The sequence below is a fragment of the Protobothrops mucrosquamatus genome, unplaced genomic scaffold (assembly GCF_001527695.2).
Source record: "Protobothrops mucrosquamatus isolate PMUCROS unplaced genomic scaffold, P.Mucros_1.0 scaffold2731, whole genome shotgun sequence".
Lineage (NCBI taxonomy): Eukaryota > Metazoa > Chordata > Lepidosauria > Squamata > Viperidae > Protobothrops > Protobothrops mucrosquamatus.
In genome coordinates this window covers 162923-182251 of record NW_015388773.1, presented here as the reverse complement: position 1 = coordinate 182251, position 19329 = coordinate 162923, and the positions used below count along the sequence as shown (strand labels likewise).

Below are 19329 nucleotides of genomic sequence, written 5' to 3'. Positions count from 1 at the left end.
GTCCGTGGAAAAACCTTTCTCCATGGAACCGGTCCCTGGTGCCCAAAAGGTTGGGGACCTCTGTTTTAGAACATCAAACACAATTCTAAATACGAGAAGAAACCTGCAATTATGTAAGCCAAGATAATCTTGTTTTGTGTATGCAACACAATTACCTGTTTTGTGTCCAGATTAAAGTCTATTATCTACATGCTTAGCGATGAACACATATTTTATGCGTTATCGTTTCATAACTCACAGTTTCTTGCCAATTCTCCTCTCTTTCATATGTCTACTTGTCTCTCTGATCTGGTATTCAATTTCTCTCAGCTTTAGGCCCAAGAAAGATTGGTTGTCCACACCCTGAGTGCCATCTACAGGACACACATTATGAATACTTAAGGTTCAACTAGGAGATCTGGTATCTCCTTTCTTCCAGTGCTTTTCCAGTACTCTTATCAGGTTCTTAGAATTTTGACAGGAATAACACATTCAAGTTCTTTTCCAGTGCTCTAAGGCAAGGCTTTTCAACCTTTTCACCCATTGTACCACTTTTAGGATATGGCAATATCCGAGTACCACCAGTCGCCTAGCAAGGTGTCAAAAACTTGATGACCAAAAAAAAAAAAAAAAAAAGGAAAAAAGTGATAAAGTACAGGTAATCCTTGACTTACAACAGTTCCCTTAGTGACTGTTCGAAGTTACAATGGCACTGAAAAAAGTGCCCCCCAAGCCACAGCTGAGCAAGACACATGCCTGCACGCCCGGCCGTGCTCTTTCTCCTGTCCGAGGTTTTCATTGTTGTGAGCATTTCTGTTGGGGATTGGCAGTGGGGGTGGGGTGGGGGGGTGTTTGGTTTTTATTCCCCCCGTCTGCTGGGTGGTTGCAGCAAGGTTTGGTCATTCACATGACCCTGGGACACTGTGACTGTCATAAATATGAATCAGTTGCCAAGCATCTGAATGTAAATCACAAGACCCTGGAAATGCTGCAACATTCCAGCTGATCAGCGCTTCTTCTGGGCCCAGCTGGAGCCTGGCACTGATCCTGGCGCTTCTGCTGAGCGCTGACAACCCTGCAGCTCCAGCCATCTCTCGCTCAGGCTTGTGCGGTGCTGCCACCGGTTCAGCTCATTCCCCTCCCCCCTTTTCTAGGATGGTCGCGTACCACCTGCCAGGTGCCAATGTACCACAGGTAGTACCCGTACCACTGGTTGAAAAGCCCTGCTCTAAGGTTCTTAGCTAGTGACAGAAATAGCACATTCCAACTTTTGATGGGGGAAAAAAAACCTTCATGTCCTCAAATAATCCCACAATTATGCCTCTTTAATGAAAATTTTAGATGACTGTTCTTCAAAAACACAGGAAGCTGACAACAAGCCTCCTTCAAAGCATGCTATGAGTTTTCTGGCTCCTGGGGAGTTACATGGGCCATGGAGTTAATTTACAATACCATCAAATTGATTTTTAATAATAATAATAATAATAATAATAATAATAGTAGTAGTAGTAGTAGTAGTAATAATAATAATAATAATAATAATAATAATAATAATAATAATAATAATAATAATAATAATAATAATAATAATAATAATAAAAAAGTTGGAAGGGACCTTGGAGGTCATCGAGTCTTTCATGTCTCAAAAGTGCTTTTTCAAAAGGTAGCTGGACTGGAAAAAAACAGTCCAGTTGCAAAAGCGCTTTTGAGACAACTATGATCTGGATGACTGAGAATCTCCACAGACATTATCTTTCCTTTTTTTTTTTGAAAAAAAAATCTAAATTACCCTGAAATGCAGCAAGATCTAGCTCAGGAGTCTTCACACTTGGCCCTTTTATGACTTGTGGACTTCAACTCCCAGAATTCCTCAGCCAGCATGCTTGGCTGAGGAATTCTGGGAGTTGAAGTCCACAAGTCATAACAGGGCCAAGTTTGAAGACCCCTGAGCTAGCTAGAAAGCGATCCTGCCAATTCCGCCTAAAAGCCCTCGCAATTCCATCAATGGTCTGCGGTCCTTTCCTTTGCGCCAATCAATGCACGGGTTGGGCGCGGCCTCCGACCGTCCCTGTCCAATCACAGCCGGCCTCCCCCTCTCCGTGTTACGGTTCCTCTTTCGCACGCGCTTGCTCCGCTGATTGGCGGAGGCGGCTGCCCAATGGGCGAGGCGGAACCGTAGAGTCGAGGGACGCCGCTGGCTCCGCCCGGCCAATCGGGAGGCGCGAGCTCCCCGCGGTGGGCGAGAGGGCGTGGCCGCCGAGAATGCCATCGGGGGACGGCCGGGGCCAAAGAGGCGGGGCGAGGGAGCGGCGTCCAATGGCAGCCGGCGGGGGGCGGGGCGGACGGCCTGGCTTCTGCCTTGGGGAGAGCCGAGCGGAGTCGAGAGGGAGGCGGTTGGAAGCGCCCGCGCGGGGCAAGCTGTGGGGGTGCGCACACGCGCTACGGCCGCTGCCCAAAAATGCACTCGGATGCCGCGGCTGTCAGTAAGTGGGGCGCCGGGCGGGAGCGGCCTGGCAAGCGGGCGGCCGAACCGGCGTCTTGCCTTTTTCGGGAGGGCGGCGGAACGAGAACGGCGGCCAGGGCAGAAAGCGACTGGTGCCGGCGGAGAGTCCGGGGATGCATTGAAAGGGGGGGGGGAGGAGAGAGGCTCCCTGTGACGCAGTTCGCCCGAGGAGGCTTCCGGTTACGGCGGCCCCCCCTTAGTGCTCCGTTCCCCCCCCCCTCTTCCCTGCCCTTCTCAGCGGCGGCCAGGTTGAGTCGGCGAGCCGGGCAGAGATCCAGGGCCGGCGGGGATAGAATTGGGGCGGGGGGGGAGATGTAGAAAGAAAGGAACACCCCGCTCGCCGCCTCTCCCCCTCACTGCATGGTGGGAGTTGGAGTTCCCGTCCGCCGTGGCTGCGCGGCCCGGCCTGGCCCGGGGACTACAATTCCCAGAGTGCATCTCGCGGACAGCTGTCTTGCCTGTCTCTCCCCCCCCCCACACGCCCCCTCCTTTCTCCACCGTTGGGTCAGGGGTGCAGCTGGAGCGCGAAGCCAGGCACGCCTTGCCTCTATGCAGGTAGAGGGGGGGGGGTCTCTGCAAGGACTCCCCTTGAAGGGGCAGTTGCATGGGGTCGAGGGGTCCCCCCCCTTTTTTTTTCTTTTTTGGGAGGGAAATGAAGCTGGGGAGGCGATCCCCTAATGTGTTCTCCCCTCTTTGGTTCTTTCTTCATCACGTTTAAGCCTGGTTTGGTCGGCACTGGACAAACTTCATCGTGGTTTGATTGACACTGATCAAAGAAAAAAAAGGGGGGACACATTCTCTGGCCCTTTATACAGGAGTCCCCAAATTTTGGCCACTTTATGACCTGTGGACTTCAACTCCCAGAATTCCCCAGCCAGGCACAAATTCTGGGAGTTGAAGTCCACAAGTCATAAAAGGGCCAAGTCTGAAGACCCCCTGCTCTATCCTTATTGCAGCTTTTTATTTTTAAATTGCTTTCATTATAATATTTATATATAGCTTTTATGTTTTATGTCTATTTGTGCACCATTCAGAGTCACTCTGTGAGGGAGACGGACAGTTTTTAAATGTGATATATAAATATAAATAAAAGGAGGTGAAACTATGATCAGCTCCTCTGATAACTACCTGATTAAAAGTAAAGCTCTATCCCTGAGGTCTTCAAACTTGGGCCTTTTATGACTTCTGGACTTCAACTCCCAGAATTCCTCAGCCAGCATGCTTGGCTGGGGAATTCTGGGAGTTGAAGTCCATAGGTCATAAAGTGGCCAAGGTTGGGGACCCCTGCCTTAATACCTTTCTTGGAGGTCAACAGAAGCCGGTAATTTATTTCAGGATAAGCTTATTTATGTAAGTTGCTGTTGCAATTTCATTTGTTGCCGGATAGCCATTTGGAAAGAGAGAAATCCTATTGGATTGTTCATTGATCGGGGCCGTTCTAATAGTTGGGTAAGTTTTTTCTAGGTCAGTGGGTGTGTTTTGTTGTTTTTTTTAAAAAAAATATTCCTGATTTTTCTAGGCTTTGTAAATGGGGAACTGACATTCTTGATTTTGTAAAGAGGCTTACCTGAATATGCATGGTAGCCATAGAGGAAGGGGTTTTCTCTGTAGCTATAACAGAATAACAAGCTGCTAATGGTTATTAAAGGTTAATAAAAAAGAAGAGCCTTCCATCTAACAGTGATGGAGAAGGGAACAGAGTGGCAGAGAAGACCCAAATCCCTCTATTCCAGGGGTCTTCAAACTTGGCCCTTTTATGACTTGTGGACTTTAACTCCCAGAATTCCTCAGCCAGCATGCCTGGCTGAGGAATTCTGGGACTTGAAGTCCACAAGTCATAAAAGGGCCAAGTTTGAAGACCCCTGCTCTATTCCTCTCTGGATTCTTGTCACCTCTTGTCTGTGGTGATCAGTGAGTTTTTAAACACAAGGCTATTACTTGAATCAAGCTTGTCCATGCAGAGTACAGGACATAAATATTCTTGGGCATTATAGCAAGTAATGGATAGTTCACACTGTAGCCCATAATGTATTTTTCAGTGTATGTGAAATTCAGAATTCTCTTTTGTTTGTTCTGGGCTGAAAACTCTATCTTACTTTAAAAGTAAGAATGTAATTAAGTTAGTCAACTTGGTGGCTCCCATAAAAAGGTGAAAAGTTCTGCAAAAATCTCCCTAATTCTTGTTCAAAAATAATATTATTCCTCCATGACATTGCTCAGTTTATTTTTATGAATATTCTGTATTCATTTTAAAGAAGTTTGGAGTGACAAAAAAAAAACCTTGGAAGAAAGTCCTGTAAGAACTAGCTGCTTCTGAAATATGTATGATTTAGTTACGCTTCAACTAGAGGGAACTTAAATTTTGTCTGTGTGTACTATTAGTAAACAAAATTATCCACACCTATTATTAATACATTATATATTTATATCAAATTTCTTTAGTTTTTAAAGCTAGGCCCATGTCTTCAAAAATTTCAACAATAAGTAGCAGTAAACTAATTTAGCTGGCATCCATTGAACAGTTGATTAAGTTTAGAAGTGCAGACAGACGTCTGAAATTATTGCTGAATGCTTGGAAATTGAGAGGAAAGTGGCTATGTTGTAAGATTAGAATGCAGAATACTTGGAATTAAGGCTCACTAAAAAAAACAGATTACTTCCAAATAAATTCTCTTAAGAATTCAAGCCTTACAGGTTTTATGAAGGGATAACCCCTACTGAACTTCAAGGATAGACTGGAAGTAATTCTGTTGCGTGATGGTATTTTCTTCTGAATAGGCATGTACTGTATAGAAATGCATCCTCATAGTAGCATGTAAAAATCGCACTTCAGCTTGTTTATTAAAAAACACTGAACTTAAATACGACTAGAAGTAAAGTACTCTATTTAGTCTTGCTGGTCTTTGAGGTGCCATTTTAACACATCCCATTTAAATATTTTAAGCTAATTTATTCATTTTGTTTTCTATTAAAAGAAATAGGTTGAAAGCTACTTCTGCAAAAGATCTCAAGGGGGAACCTTGTTTCAGAGGGCAGGTACTACTGTAGAGAAGGCTCACTTCCAGAGTCCCAATTGATGTCATTGTTTAATGAAAGGAAAAAATTTGGTGGCTTAAACGTATTGTAGGCTTATATGTAAGTGTGAAAATTCCCCCCCCCCCCCAAAAAAAAATTCCCTGGTTATCTGGAGACTTAGCATATATAGTACTTGAATACTTCAGTTGCTATAACAAGCTTCATCTAAAATGATAAAATGATGACAATGGGAATGGCTTTGTGGTAATTTACATTAGTCATTTCATATCTATATTGATTTGTGATTAATATATGTATGTATATATTTGTGTATATGTACATGTGTGTGTGTGTATACACCATATGTGTATGTATGTATATGGTATATATATTTTCTTATGAGAGCGGGCATCAGAATTTCATTTTTTAATATGTGCCGGTGTGTTTACAGTAAAAAGTGATAATAAAGGTTATATGTGACCAATAAAAATTGGAAACTGATTATTTTAAACTCTACCCCTCGTAGTGGCTAGTCTCAGTTTCATTTCAAGAATTTTCAGAAGCTGCATTTCTTAAACACCACCATCCAAGTTAACTTGGCTATTCCTAGGTTCTCAAATTGCTTGGCATAGGATGCCAGAATTTCTCCACATTTTGCATCTTTCAGCCTTTTAGTCCATCAATTTTGCTGCAAATGGGTTTTAAATGAAAACTGTTTAACATTGTCTTACTGATATTTTTTGAGCCTATTTGCTATTCAGTTATGTTCCTGTATTTTAATGTTAGTTTACTGCAATATATTGTTTTAATAGTAACATCTTGAGCACTGCTTGTACTGGAGCACCAAGCCATGAATATATTAAAAGTAAAATGAATAAGTGGAGCGAAAGCTTTTTGAGCAGATAGCAGAGGTTGGTTGATCTTGTTGGCTCTGAAACTAATTAGGGTTTAACCTTGTTAGTATTTGGAATGAAGTCCTCCAGAAGTGCTGAAGTTCGAAGTTGAGAAAAACACCCTAAAAGAAGGCAGTGGAACACCACTTTCATAATATCAGGAAATTACACAGCCAGATAGCCACCAGCTCAACTGAAAGTTTTATTTTTGTGCCTTTCTGATGCACGGGTTTGGCTTTGCGCTTGGAAGCTAAGCAGCACCTATCCTGATTCATATTTCGCTTTCAGGGCTGTGAGGTGGAGGAATGTAATAGCAAACCAATTTTTTTTTTTACAGCTGACACAAAAATATCATGAACAAATCCATGAATCATCAGGGCCCAGCTCGGTTTGAAGGAGCTATGTTTAAGGCTGATTGAAATTAAAAAAAAACCATTCCAAGCAGACATGGTTTAGGCAGGTAAAGATGGACGTAGACAGCATTTCAGAGCATGTTTCAGAACTTCAATAAAATGTCAGAAAAATCTTTTCATGGACATTTGTTGCATGTTGACGAATGAAAGTAGCTCAATATAAGAAAGCACTGAAGCTTAACCCTAAGCGGGCTTGGACCAGATGATAATTTCAAGCAATGGCCTTTGCAGGAAAAGTTCACCACCATCAATTCCCCCAGTAGGAAAAAACAGATATTTTTGACTTCCTTAGGGAACTCCTGAGTCACAAGCGGGATACTGGCGGGCCATATATTTATTTGAACAATATAATGCAGGGGTCTTCAAACTTGGCCGTTTTATGACTTGTGGACTGCAACTCCCAGAATTCCTCAGCCAGGCACGCTGGCTGAGGAATTCTGGGAGTTGAAGTCCACAAGTCATCAAAGGGCCAAGTTTGAAGCCCCCTGGTATAAATGCATCTGTTGCCTCAGGAAAACTGGGAGAACTTGAATTTTAGGCTGCAACCCTCTGACCACAGAATTGATTGGATTTTTCCTTTTTGAGGGCCTAGTTTTGGAGGGGCTAATGTAACATTGAATTATTTTTCTTGTGCTCCTTGGAAGTAGCTGCAGCTCTCCCTCATTGTAAAGCTCTGGTTTTAGGAGAGAGAAGAAGGGAGGAAGAAAGAGAAATCATTGAATGTGAAGTATTGAGAGGTTTCTCATCTGAGCCCATCCTTGAACAAAATGTAAATCAGTCTCTGAGGTGCTAAAGTTATTTCTTTCCTGTTGCTTGCAATTGTCTTTCCACCCTCATTTCAGCCCAGCTGGCCTGTTGCCGATGAAGCATTTAAAATGTGGAAGCCCTTTGACGGGATAGAATAGAATATAGAACAGTCTTTATTGGCCTAGTGCAGGGGTAGGCAACCTTGACTTTTTTATGACTCGTGGACTTCAACTCCCAGAATTCCTGAGCCAGCATGGCTCAGCTTGGAAACCTCTCCCTTTCCCCTCAGCATGGCTGGCTCAGGAATTCTGGGAGTTGAAGTCCACGAGTCATAAAAGAGCCAAGGTTGCCTACCCCTGGCCTAGTGTTATTGGACTCACAAGGAATTTGTCTCTGGTGCATAAGGCCTCAGTATAGGTACAAGCAGCAAAGTGACAAATAAATCATAAGATGCAATCATAAATCATAAGATACAGCCAACAAAGCGATAGTCACAAAATACCAACAGGAGTAGGTAATAGGAAAGATAAAAATAGTAATACAGGCCTGCTACATGGTTAGATATCCTTTGGTGTAGGACAGTGCTGTGGGAATTATGTGTTTAGCAGAGTGATGGCATGGGGGAAAAACTCTCCAGTTGTTTTGGCATGCAATGCTCTATAGCAGCCTTCTGACGGGAAAAGTTGAAATAGATCAGGGGTCCTCAAACTTGGCCACTTTAAGACTTGTGGACTTCAACTCCCAGAATTCCCCAGCCAGCATGGCTGGCTGGGGAATTCTGGGAGTTGAAGTCCACAAGCCTTAAAGTGACCAAGTTTGAGGACCCCTGAAATAGATTATGTCCAGGATGTGAGGGGTCCGTAGATATTTTTTCAGCTCTCTTTCTGGCTCATGCAGTTATACAGGTCCTCAATGGAAATCAGGCTGGTAGCAATTGTTTTTTCTGCAGTCTTAACTCTCCGTGGAAGTCTGTACCTGTCCTGTTTAGTTGCTGTACCAAACCAGGCAGTTTGATTTGCCCAATTACAATTCCTGTTATAGTTGACAATTCAACCACACAAGGAATCCTGTGTGTAAACATTGACATCTTCTGCTCCTGTTTTGTGAACATGTTTGTTTCCAAATGCCTGCAGAAACCATTTAAAAAAAAATATAGCACATTCAGGATGCCTCTGGTAGCTAAACAGTGGTAGGGGAAAAATGTCCTTGGCTATGGCAGTATCTGCATTTAAAATGTGTTAATCTAATTGAAATAGATTGTACTAAGCCATCATTTTGTTTGTTTGATTCATACATCTTGCTAATCAAAACAATCCGTTTCAAATTAGACTTACAATGAACTTACTAGGACATTTTGCTTTACTCAGTCAATTGTAGTAAAAATCCTGAATTAATCCGTATGAACATAGATGTATTAAAGACATGTTTAGCTGTGGCATCAAATCTGTAGACTCTGTCGTATCCTTATAGTATAATCTGTTTTGCCATGATCAAAATGTCCTTAAGGGCAGAATAAATTAACACAAGTCAAGTGTTGTTCTGATTTAGTCTTCCATGATTGCATTGAACTTGATGAAAAGATCTGAAGTGTGAAGTCCTTGGTGTATATGTATATGTAGCTTAAGTTGAATTGTGAGCCCTTGATGGTCTCTGAGCTTGATTGTTTGCTTGCAGACATTTCATTACTCAAATAGATAACATCATCAGTGCTAGTGAATGTAGGGTTTGTTTGCATACAATAATTTGCCCTGCCAATGTTGGTGGGTTGATCTGAAGTTCTGGATAGTGAAAAATACCAAAAAATATGAAAAATTACACAACCACTCAAGAAGACTCTTAGATTTCCTTTCTGAAAACATGCTTTCTTATTTGAATAAAGATTGCATTTGCATAGTGCTAGAATTTATTTTTCAATCTATTTCAGAGTTTACAATTGTTTTTGTTGCACTGTATGCATTTATTATAGTTTTTACCTACAAATAATTTTCTAGTGTATAGTATAATCATACGTTGTATGCATGTGCACCCTCTGAGAATATATGTATGGGGGATATATTCCCACTTTGTAACAAATCATGATAGATTGCCAAGTGTGATGCATAATAATGGTTTTGACATGTAAAGTTCTATGTTTCTTGGTGCCAAGGTCTCTTGAGGGCCACTTTTTCCAATCTGAATTGACCCATCCAGTACCTTCTTCACAGGAGATGGTCTTGGCGATCCCACATTTCTAGGAGATACAGGTAGTCCTCAACTTACAACAGTTCATTTAGTAACCCCTCCAAAGTTACAAAGGCATTGAAAAAAGTGACATATGACCATTTTTCAGACTTTTGACCATTGCAACATCCGCATGGTCATGTGATCAAAATTCAGAAGCTTCAGAAACTCATATTTATGACAGTCGCAACATCCTGGGATCATGTGATCACCTTTTGTAACCTGACAAGCAAATCAATGGAGAAATCAAATTCACTTAACAACCGTGATTCACTTAAGCACTGTGGCAAGAAAGGTGGTGAAATGGGGCAAAACTCACTTAACAAATGTCTCACTTAACGACAGAAATGTTGGGCTCAGTTGTGACCGTAAGTCGGGGACTACCTGTATAGGGGCTGAAACCAAGAAACATTGGTCCTAACCCAGGGTTAGGCAACCTTGGCTCTTTTATGACTCGTGGACTTCAACTCCCAGAATTCCTGAGCCAGCATGGAAGTCCACGAGTCATAAAAGAGCCAAGGTTGCCTACTCCTGTCCTAACCTAATGGAACTGCTTCCCTTTGGACATCAGATGAACCTCCATCATGATGACTTTTTGGAAAGCATGGAAGGCAGAATGAATTCGGAGGGGCTCTAGTGATTTAATATTTTCTTTCTTATAATTGTGGTTGGTGAACACTGGAAGTGTTAACGTGTTGTTTTTGTAAGTGATCCTTTATAGGTAATGATTGTGTAGCTCTGTTGAAATGTTGTCGGTCTGTTTTGTTTCTTTCTTACTTTTCCCACCATTTACTTTGCTTTATGTTCTTACCGTGGACATTTAACTATTTATTTTGTGTCACGAGTACTATGATATTTATTGCCTTGTAAATTGCCATGAGTTTGAATTGACGACATCATCCCTTTACAGATAGACACCTCCATATCTTCGTTTCTATTCATTGCTTTTTTATCTAATTGCATGCTGCCCAAGTTGCTTTTGATGAGCTGGGTGGTTATATAAATTTAATTAATAAATAAATGTACAAATAAAAGACTCTAAACTCAGGTTAGGGTAAACCGTGGATGAGAGTTCAACCTAAGGTTGCCATGACATATAACCTAGGCATCATGGCTTTGTTGACTTACCAGTTTCACATAACAAGCTACATGATTGGTTTACTTTAACCACGATTTAATATTACATATTTGAGTGTAGACTCAATGCGTGGCATATTTTGTCTACTGGATCTGTATTTGCACAATAGAGCCCTTTCTCAACATTGCTGATAATTAGGAAGTTTAATCTCTTCTAGTAATGCTTGTCATAGTTTTATCTGGCTGTGGCTTACGGTTGATATCTGGGAGATGTGATATTTTAGTGTTTTGTACTGTTTTGTACTGTAGGACTATTTATCGTGCTTAGTTTATCTTAAAAGAATGTGAAACTGACTTGCTGAGTTAACTTAGAGTCTTGTCTAACTTGGTAGCCCTGAATTCTGTGGTTTTGAAGGGTGCTTATTCTTAATAACATTGTACTCCTTTGCAAATGCTTGTTTGTACTACCTGGAGTGAACGCTCATGTGTGTCAGTTCTTCCATATCTACAATGAGTAAATGAAGCGGTGTAATTTTATTTATTTTGACACAGTCTGTTAAATTTTGTCTTCCTTTGATAAAGAGTGGAACTTGGGATAAACCAATGTGTTATGTGAAATATTGATTTGTCGGTCTTGTTTTGTAACAGACTGTGAGAATTTTATTTCTCTTCAAGCTGATATTTTCTTGTTCGGGAAACCTCTTTGGGACTGAAAAGTATTCAGGTTAGCAAAACACTTACAAAAAGCGAGCATGGCTGTTCAGTCTTTACAGAATGCAAGCTTCAGAGTGTGCTGGATGAAAAGAAGAACCTATGCGGTGGTGGGATTCAGCCGGTTCGCACCATTTCGGCAGAACCGGTAGCTAATTTTTTGTTGTTGTCCAGGCCCATAATGGACTTCCCGAAGCGGCATCCACACAGAGAACCGGTTGTTCACATATTTGAATCCCACCACTGTTGCAAAAACAAAACAAAACCCTGCTTTGGTATTTTCCCACTGTTTACTTGCAATTAAGCCGTATGCTGTTTATTCACATTAACATATATTTTTTTTGTACCCAACAATTTAAGATTTTCTTATTCTGTGCAATGAGGCCATGTTTTGCTTTGCTAGAGAAATCTATTCGTGGCATAACTGGCTATTTAGAGGAGACCAAGTTGGGATTAGGGCTCTTTTTGGAAATGATTCAACCGATACTTTTTGGAGTTATCGTGGGCTTTTGGGGGGGGCGGTTGTTTCAGGGAATGACTCCAAATGTATTAATGTTGCTTTTAATGTTAAGGATGTATCAATAATCCCTTTTGCTCCCAAGTTCATACATGGCTCTAGTCTAGAGCTTCCTGGCTAAAGACACCAGCGCCTCTGCGGATCAAATCGGGTCAGAATCTTATGACTTTATGACATCAATAATAATTTGACCATTCTCCTCAGTTCTAGCTAGACCGGGGGTAGGCAACCTTGGCTCTTTTATGACTCGTGGACTTCAACTCCCAGAATTCCTGAGCCAGCATGGCTCAGCTTGGAAACCTCTCTCTTTTCCCTCAGCACGGCTGGCTCAGGAATTCTGGGAGTTGAAGTCCATGAGTCATAAAAGAGCCAAGGATGCCTACCCCTGAGCTAGCCTGTACATTTAAAGTAGCTGTGCAGGAAAAAAAAAAAACAATTATTCCACGTATTTTTTTGCAGAACTAATAAAATATAAATTTTATGCCATTTTTTTTGTTTCATTCCTAGATTTTCAGCTGAACTCTCATCTGTCAACACTGGCAAATATTCACAAGATTTACCATACTCTTAATAGGCTGGTAATTACTTACGTTTTTTGGGAAATCATAATTATTTTAATGTGAAATAGACCTTTGAATAGTCTTCCTTTTATTATTTTGCAATCAGCGATGAAGACCTGTGTAAATTCAACTGTGCGTACTGTCATTTGTGCTCATTCTTTTTTCTGCATTCATCTTTAGATTAATATTCAAATTTTATATGCACAACTGGTTATGTTCCTTCATTCTTCCATTAAACAAATACCCGTCTGATTCTACATATCTTAGGATTCTTATCCTGCTATTCCTACTACCTTACATAGTCTTACCCATATCAGTATAATAAGCATGCTGTAGGATTATCAGAAAAGAATGAAGCCAGAGCTCTTGATACTGATTTTGAAGGGGGTCCCAAAGTTTTTCTTAGTAAGTTTTAATACTTTGGGGGTTTCAGTATAATGGGAATAGTTATATTATTTAGATATGTACTTGTTTATGTGTTTTAATATGATAACTCAATTGTATTTCTGACCATAGGACCCTAATTAGATTATTTAAAGCTGCTTATCCTTGTTAATATAAATGTATAATGCAGGGGTGGGCAACCTTGGCTCTTTTATGACTCGTGGACTTCAACTCCCAGAATTCCTGAGCCAGCTATGCTGAGGGGACAGGGAGAGGTTTCCAAGCTGAGCCATGCTGGCTCAGGAATTCTGGGAGTTGAAGTCCACAAATCATGAGGGGGCCAAAGTTTTCCCCATGCTGGCTCAGGAATTCTGGGAGTTGAAGTCCACGAGTCATAACAGAGCCAAGATTGCCTACCCCTGGTATAATGTGTAGGGTATAAATATATTAAAACACATATCAAGCTATTTCTCTGCCCCCTTCTTTCTGGAAGCATTAGGAAGCTTGCCTATCACAATGATACGGTCAATTGTTGAAGTATTTATAACAGGAACTAAGAATTAGCAAGTCGTTGATTTTTGTCATGGTTTCACAGATAGAAAAATGAAGCTAACTCACAAATTACAAGTGGGAGAAGATGGCAAGGAAGTGATGAGCACAGGGAGAAAGCAGAGCTACTTAATTCATTCTTGCCTTCAGTCTTGCTTGCATGTCTTCAAGCCAGAGGGAAAAAATAGCACAACCTGCCAAAAACAGAGCCGTAAAAGACAGACTAGGAATACCATTTAAAATAGGTAAGAAAATAGTAAGAGAATACCTGTCACCCTAGATGAATTCAAATGGACTGAATTACATGGATTACATCCCAGAGTTCTGAAGGAGCCGTCAGAGGTGATCTTGGAACCATTAAACCAATTCTTTCAAAGATCCTGTAGCACCGGAGAACTACCAGAGGACTGGAAAAGAGCTGATGTGGTTCCTATCTTCAAAAAAGGGAAAAAAATAATCCAGGAAACTATAGCCTGACATCAATCCCTGGGAAGATCCTAGAAAAGATAAGCAATAGATCTGCGAATACCTTAGAAGCAAGCGAAAGTTATAATCGGAAGCCAACATGGGTTTGTCAACAACGGATCATGCCAAACAAATCTTATTTCATTCTTTGACAAAGTGACTAAATTAGTGGACCAGTGAAATGCTGTGGACATAGTATACTTGGATTTCCGTTAGGCATTTGACAAAGTAGACCACAACCTACTTCTTAGTTAAGTTAGAAAAATGTGGGATAGACAGCATCACCACCAGGTGCGTTTGTAACTGGCTGACACACCTCACTCAACGTGTAGTCCTTAATGGAATTACATCTACATGGAGATGAGTAAGCACTGGGGTATCCCAAGTGCTGTCTTAGGCCCAATACTCTTCAATATCTTCATAAGCAATTTAGATGAGTGAATAAAAGGGAACTCAGTGTGCTGCACCCAAAAAAGGCAATGCAGTCCAAGGCTGCATTAACAGGGACAGAATCAAGATCACATGAAGGGTTAGTACCGCTTTATAAGCCTTACTAAGCCTTACTAAGACCACACCTGGAATATTGCATTCAGTTTTGGACTCCACAATATAAAAAAGATGTAGAGACTCTGGAAAGAGTGCAGAGAAGAGCAACAAAGATGATTGGTGGAGGGAGGCTAAAACACACGAACAGTTGCAGGAATTGGCTATGTCTAGTGAAAAGTAGGCCTAGGCATCTAGCACCGGCGAGATTGGCTAAAATTTATAAGAATGAATCCAGATTGCTGGAAATGCAAAAACAATGAGGGAACATTCTACCATATGTGGTGGCAATGCTCCAGAGCAAAAATTTACTGGGAGCAAATAAGAAGATGGATATTGGAAATAACAAGACAACAAATTGAATTCAAGCCCAAAATATTTTTACTAGGTATAATTAATCCAAAAATTGACAAACGACTCCAATACATCATTATGCATATTATAACGGCGGCACGTATTACATATGCACAACATTGGAAAAATGAAAGCATACCAACAAGTGCAAAGATTATAGGAAAGATTTTAGACTGTGCGGAAATGAACAAACTAACGTTAGAAATGAAAGACAAAGAAGTTAACTGAATTTTACGAGGTATGGGACATGTATTATAGTTGGTTAGAATTGAGGAATATAAAAGTAAGAGAAGTAATGTAAATAATTGTTAATAAACGTAAGAGGTATAGGACATAGTATTGTTAAGGAAAAAGGAAAATTATTGTGTATTTTGTCTGTTTGAAAAATAAAAAATATATAAAAAAAAGAAAAGTAAGCCTAGGGATGACGTGATAGCAGTGTTCCAATATTCACAAAGAAGAGAGGGTCAAGCTATTCTCCCAAGCACCCGAAGGCAGGACAAGAAGCAATGGATGGAAACTAATCAAGAAGAGAACCAACCTAGAACTAAGGAGAAATTTCCTCACAGTAAGAACAGTTAACCAGTGGAACGGATTGCCTTCAGAAGTTATGGGCGCTCCATCACTGGAAGTTTTTCAGAAAAGGTTGGATAGCCATTTGTCCAGAATGACATAGGGTCTCCTTCTTGTGCAGGGACTTGGATGAGAAGACCTCCTAAGTCCCATCCAACTCTGTTATTCTGTGAAGCTGGTTTTCTTACAGCCTGCCCTTTGGCTAAACCACCAGCAGCAATCTTTTTCCCACATGCTTCCTGCTAATGGTAATAATCTTGGACATACTCCATCTAGCTTCCAATGGGTGAACCAAGAAAGGGATTGGTTTTTAAAACAAAGCTAGTTTCTTATCACAAAGAAATGGTCTGGCAAAAGAAAATTATGCACACAAGCCTTTGAGGGAAGTAAACTCCAACATTGCCATTGCTTATTTGGTGGATCTCATATTCTACAATCCAGAGATTTTAATTCCATTTTTTGCAAACGATTAGTCTAAAATAGACTTGTAAGCACATACACGAGCTTGTTCTGGACCTTCCTTTACTTGATATAATCCAAAACAACTGGAGGGTACTTGGTTGCTTAGTATCTGCTCCAAGTCTAGACCTTTTACAGTATATCCAGTATATATGTATTGTTTTAATCCAAATGTGTTTTTAATCCCACTGTTAATATCAATTACAATCAGGCTGAATTTATCTTGCTGACTTTCTGGGGCAGGGAAGCAAAATCAGGCTGCAATGTCTTATTATTTGCTTATATGGAGAGGGGTTTGAAATTCTCAGAAGTGAAATGAAATTTGGAACTTTGTGGAACCCGTACATTTTGCAGTAATTAAAGAGAAATAACAAAACGACTATTAATAGGACTTTTTATGATAAAACACTTAAGAATTTCCAACCAGAATAATTTAAAGCAGAAAAGTTCACATGCTTTCCCTCAGAAAAGAAAGTCAGTTGTAGCTGTCTGTAGTCTTTGACATTTAAATCTGGTGAGGGAAAGTAAGAGGCCAGAATAAGAATAAGATAGCTGTCAATATCTGAACCTACAACGCAATATCCAAACTCCCAGTTAATTAATTTAAATATTTTTTTCAGAATTTGACAGAAGATACTAGTCAAGACGATCACCAAACAGGTAGAGTTCTTAACGTTTATATGCATTACACAATTTTTAAGAATGTTGAGTGAAAAGGAAACCTTATTAAGTTTTTATTTGTCAGGCAAATTTGTGTCATTATTTCTATTAAAATGGAGGACAGATTTATAAAACGGAGTGATAGAGTGTTTTAAAGGTGTGCTAATGTTTATTCAGTTATTTAATATTGTTATATCAGTTACTTTTTATACCTAGTAGATGTTCAATTAAAACAGTAGACTATTGCAGGCTGTGTTAAAAAGCTTTGATCAATCACGGTTTGTTTAATTATCTTCAGGGAATAAATCAGAGTGGCTGAGTTCACACAACATGTAAATCATAACCACCAGTAAACAAACTGTTGCAACTGAGTTCGCAAAACATGCTAAGAAAAAGACCAAACAATTCCCATTACAAACGCTAATACATTATACATTTGTACATTATATTAGGCCTAGTGTTGGTTTCTAGCAGCTTCTGAACTAGTCTGCAAGTATCTGATTTTCAGAAACACTTTGCCATTGCCTGCTTTTTAAGACTGGGAGAAAGTATCACTGGCTCAAAATTACCCAACTAACTTTGTGCCTTAGGTGGGATTAGAACTCATGGTTCTCCAGCGCTGGAGACATAGAATCCACCAATGGGTTAACTCTACCTTCCTGCCCATTAGATCGTGTCAGCCAACTTGTCACGCCCGTCCTGGGGTAGCCACTCCCCATTCTTGACTCGGTCTTCAGCCCAGACGGACGTGATAGATTGGTTCCTGGTCTAAGGCAGGTAATAAAGACTAAAATATTGGAGGATCCTCCTCCTCCCACCATGACATGTCGAGTTGGTCGTCCTCCATGGGACGAATTGTAGTCAGCTGCTTCGCCTTCGTCAAGAATGGGGAGTGGCTACCCCAGGACGGGCGTGACAAGTTGGCTGACCCGGTCTAATGGGCAGGAAGGCAGAGTTAACCCATTGGTGGATTCTACGTCTCCGTGCTGAGAGAAGGCGTTCAGGTAAGACAACGCCCCTTCTCTGCTTTGTAACCTAGCGGCTTAACCATTGCCCCAAACCAGCATGTATACATCAGATAAGGGCATTATGATAATGGCAACTTTATTTTCATATCTTCACTTAGTTATAGATAATTCAGACATACATGAAATTGGGGGGGGGGGAGGCAAGAGTTACCTCATTGTCATCAGTTCACATTTCCATAAATTGAATTGCATTTCCAGTTGGTTGACTGCTTACTGGATTAAACATCTTTAAAAACAACTGGTCTTTTGGGGGTTTTTTCGCCCCCAGAATACTTTTTCGCCCCCTGAAATATTTCATGTTTGTCTCTTTTTCCTACATTCCCTTGCAGGCAACCTGAGATCTTGCAGTTCATCAGACAGCTTTACCAAAGTGATGCCTCCGAGGAAAAAAAGGCGACCTACCGCGGGAGATGATCTGACAGCTAAAAAAAGTAGACACGATGGGTACGTAACCTTTCCTATTCGGTCATTTTTCAATTAAGAAACATGACATTTGGCAGGGCAGCAAACCAGGAGAAGATGGTTGAACTTTCAGCTCCCACCAGCAACTTATTTAAATGAAATTTCTAGGCCAGTGGTGGCAAATCTATGGCACGGGTGCCAGAGGCGGCACTCAGAGACCTCTCTGTGGGCACGCACGCCGTCGCCCCAGCCCTAGGCCTTCAGCTGGGTTTTATAAAACTTTTTCGCTTTAGGTCTCTGCCGCCGTGTGCAAAAAAAAAAAAAAAAGATTCAATCAGTCAATTTCAACTTCTCGCGGGAAAAAAAAAGATCTTGCAAAGTTGGAATTGATTGGACTTTTTAGTCCCACCCAGTCTGCCGTTACCACTGCGGCCACGCCTACCCAATGGGCCACGCCCATCCAATGGGCCACACCCATCCAGCACTCGACGATGCATAAGTGGGTTTTGGGTTGCAGTTTGGGCACTCAGTCTCTAAAAGGTTCACCATCACTGTTCTAGATTTTTTTATGCTCTGCAGGCCTGGCACAATATAGTCTCATTATTTTAAGAGTCATTGTCAAGGCTACCTATTCTTCCTTAAGAAATTATTTAGGATGACAGATTTCTCCGTCGATTTTATAATTTGACCGAAGTATTGTACACACTTTGATTATGGCGGGGGTGTGGCAAAATGCTAAAGAACCCTATAAAACAGAAATCTCACAACGATGAGCCTTAATTTGTAGTAAGTAAGTGAAGTAAGATTTGCTAGGCAAGATTTGTTTCATGCTTCTGGTTGCACATGTAAATCGTAGGGAAGAAATGTTTTGGATCGCGATTGAGCACAGCGTTTGTGCTCAATCGCGATCCAGTTTGTGAAGGATGCGTGTATATGATGTAAATTTTTACTCGTGGTTTTTACTTATGTGTACTGTGCAGCATGGACAGCACTTAATTTTGTTATGAGATACACAACGATAATAAATATATTCTATTCTATTCTATTCTTTCCATATTCTATTCTTTCCATATCCTATCCTGTCCTGTCCTGTCCTATCCTATTCTATTCTTTCCATATTCTATTCTATTCTATCCTATCCTATCCTATTCTATTCTATTCTATTCTATTCTATTCTATTCTATTCTATTATTTTCATTAATTTCTATCCTATCCTATCCTATCCTATCCTATCCTATCCTATTATTTTCATTAATTTCTATCCTATCCTATCCTAT

At 40.7% G+C, this 19329-nt stretch overlaps 1 protein-coding gene across 2 annotated transcripts in view; it reads left to right on the top strand.

The window, feature by feature from the left end:
- Window positions 1-2351: 2351 nt before the first annotated feature.
- DCUN1D4 (defective in cullin neddylation 1 domain containing 4) overlaps window positions 2352-19329 on the top strand; it is a 28244-nt gene continuing 11266 nt past the window's right edge. The window contains exons 1-4 of one of the 2 annotated variants that reach the window (XM_015825628.2): window positions 2352-2462; window positions 12583-12653; window positions 16583-16622; window positions 17980-18094. In XM_015825628.2, the coding sequence (XP_015681114.1) occupies window positions 2438-2462; window positions 12583-12653; window positions 16583-16622; window positions 17980-18094 (251 nt within the window). In that variant the 5' untranslated portion in view covers window positions 2352-2437. Of the gene's footprint in view, window positions 2463-11555; window positions 11572-12582; window positions 12654-16582; window positions 16623-17979; window positions 18095-19329 lie in introns of those variants that run through there. The other variant, XM_015825629.2, reaches the window with a different exon arrangement.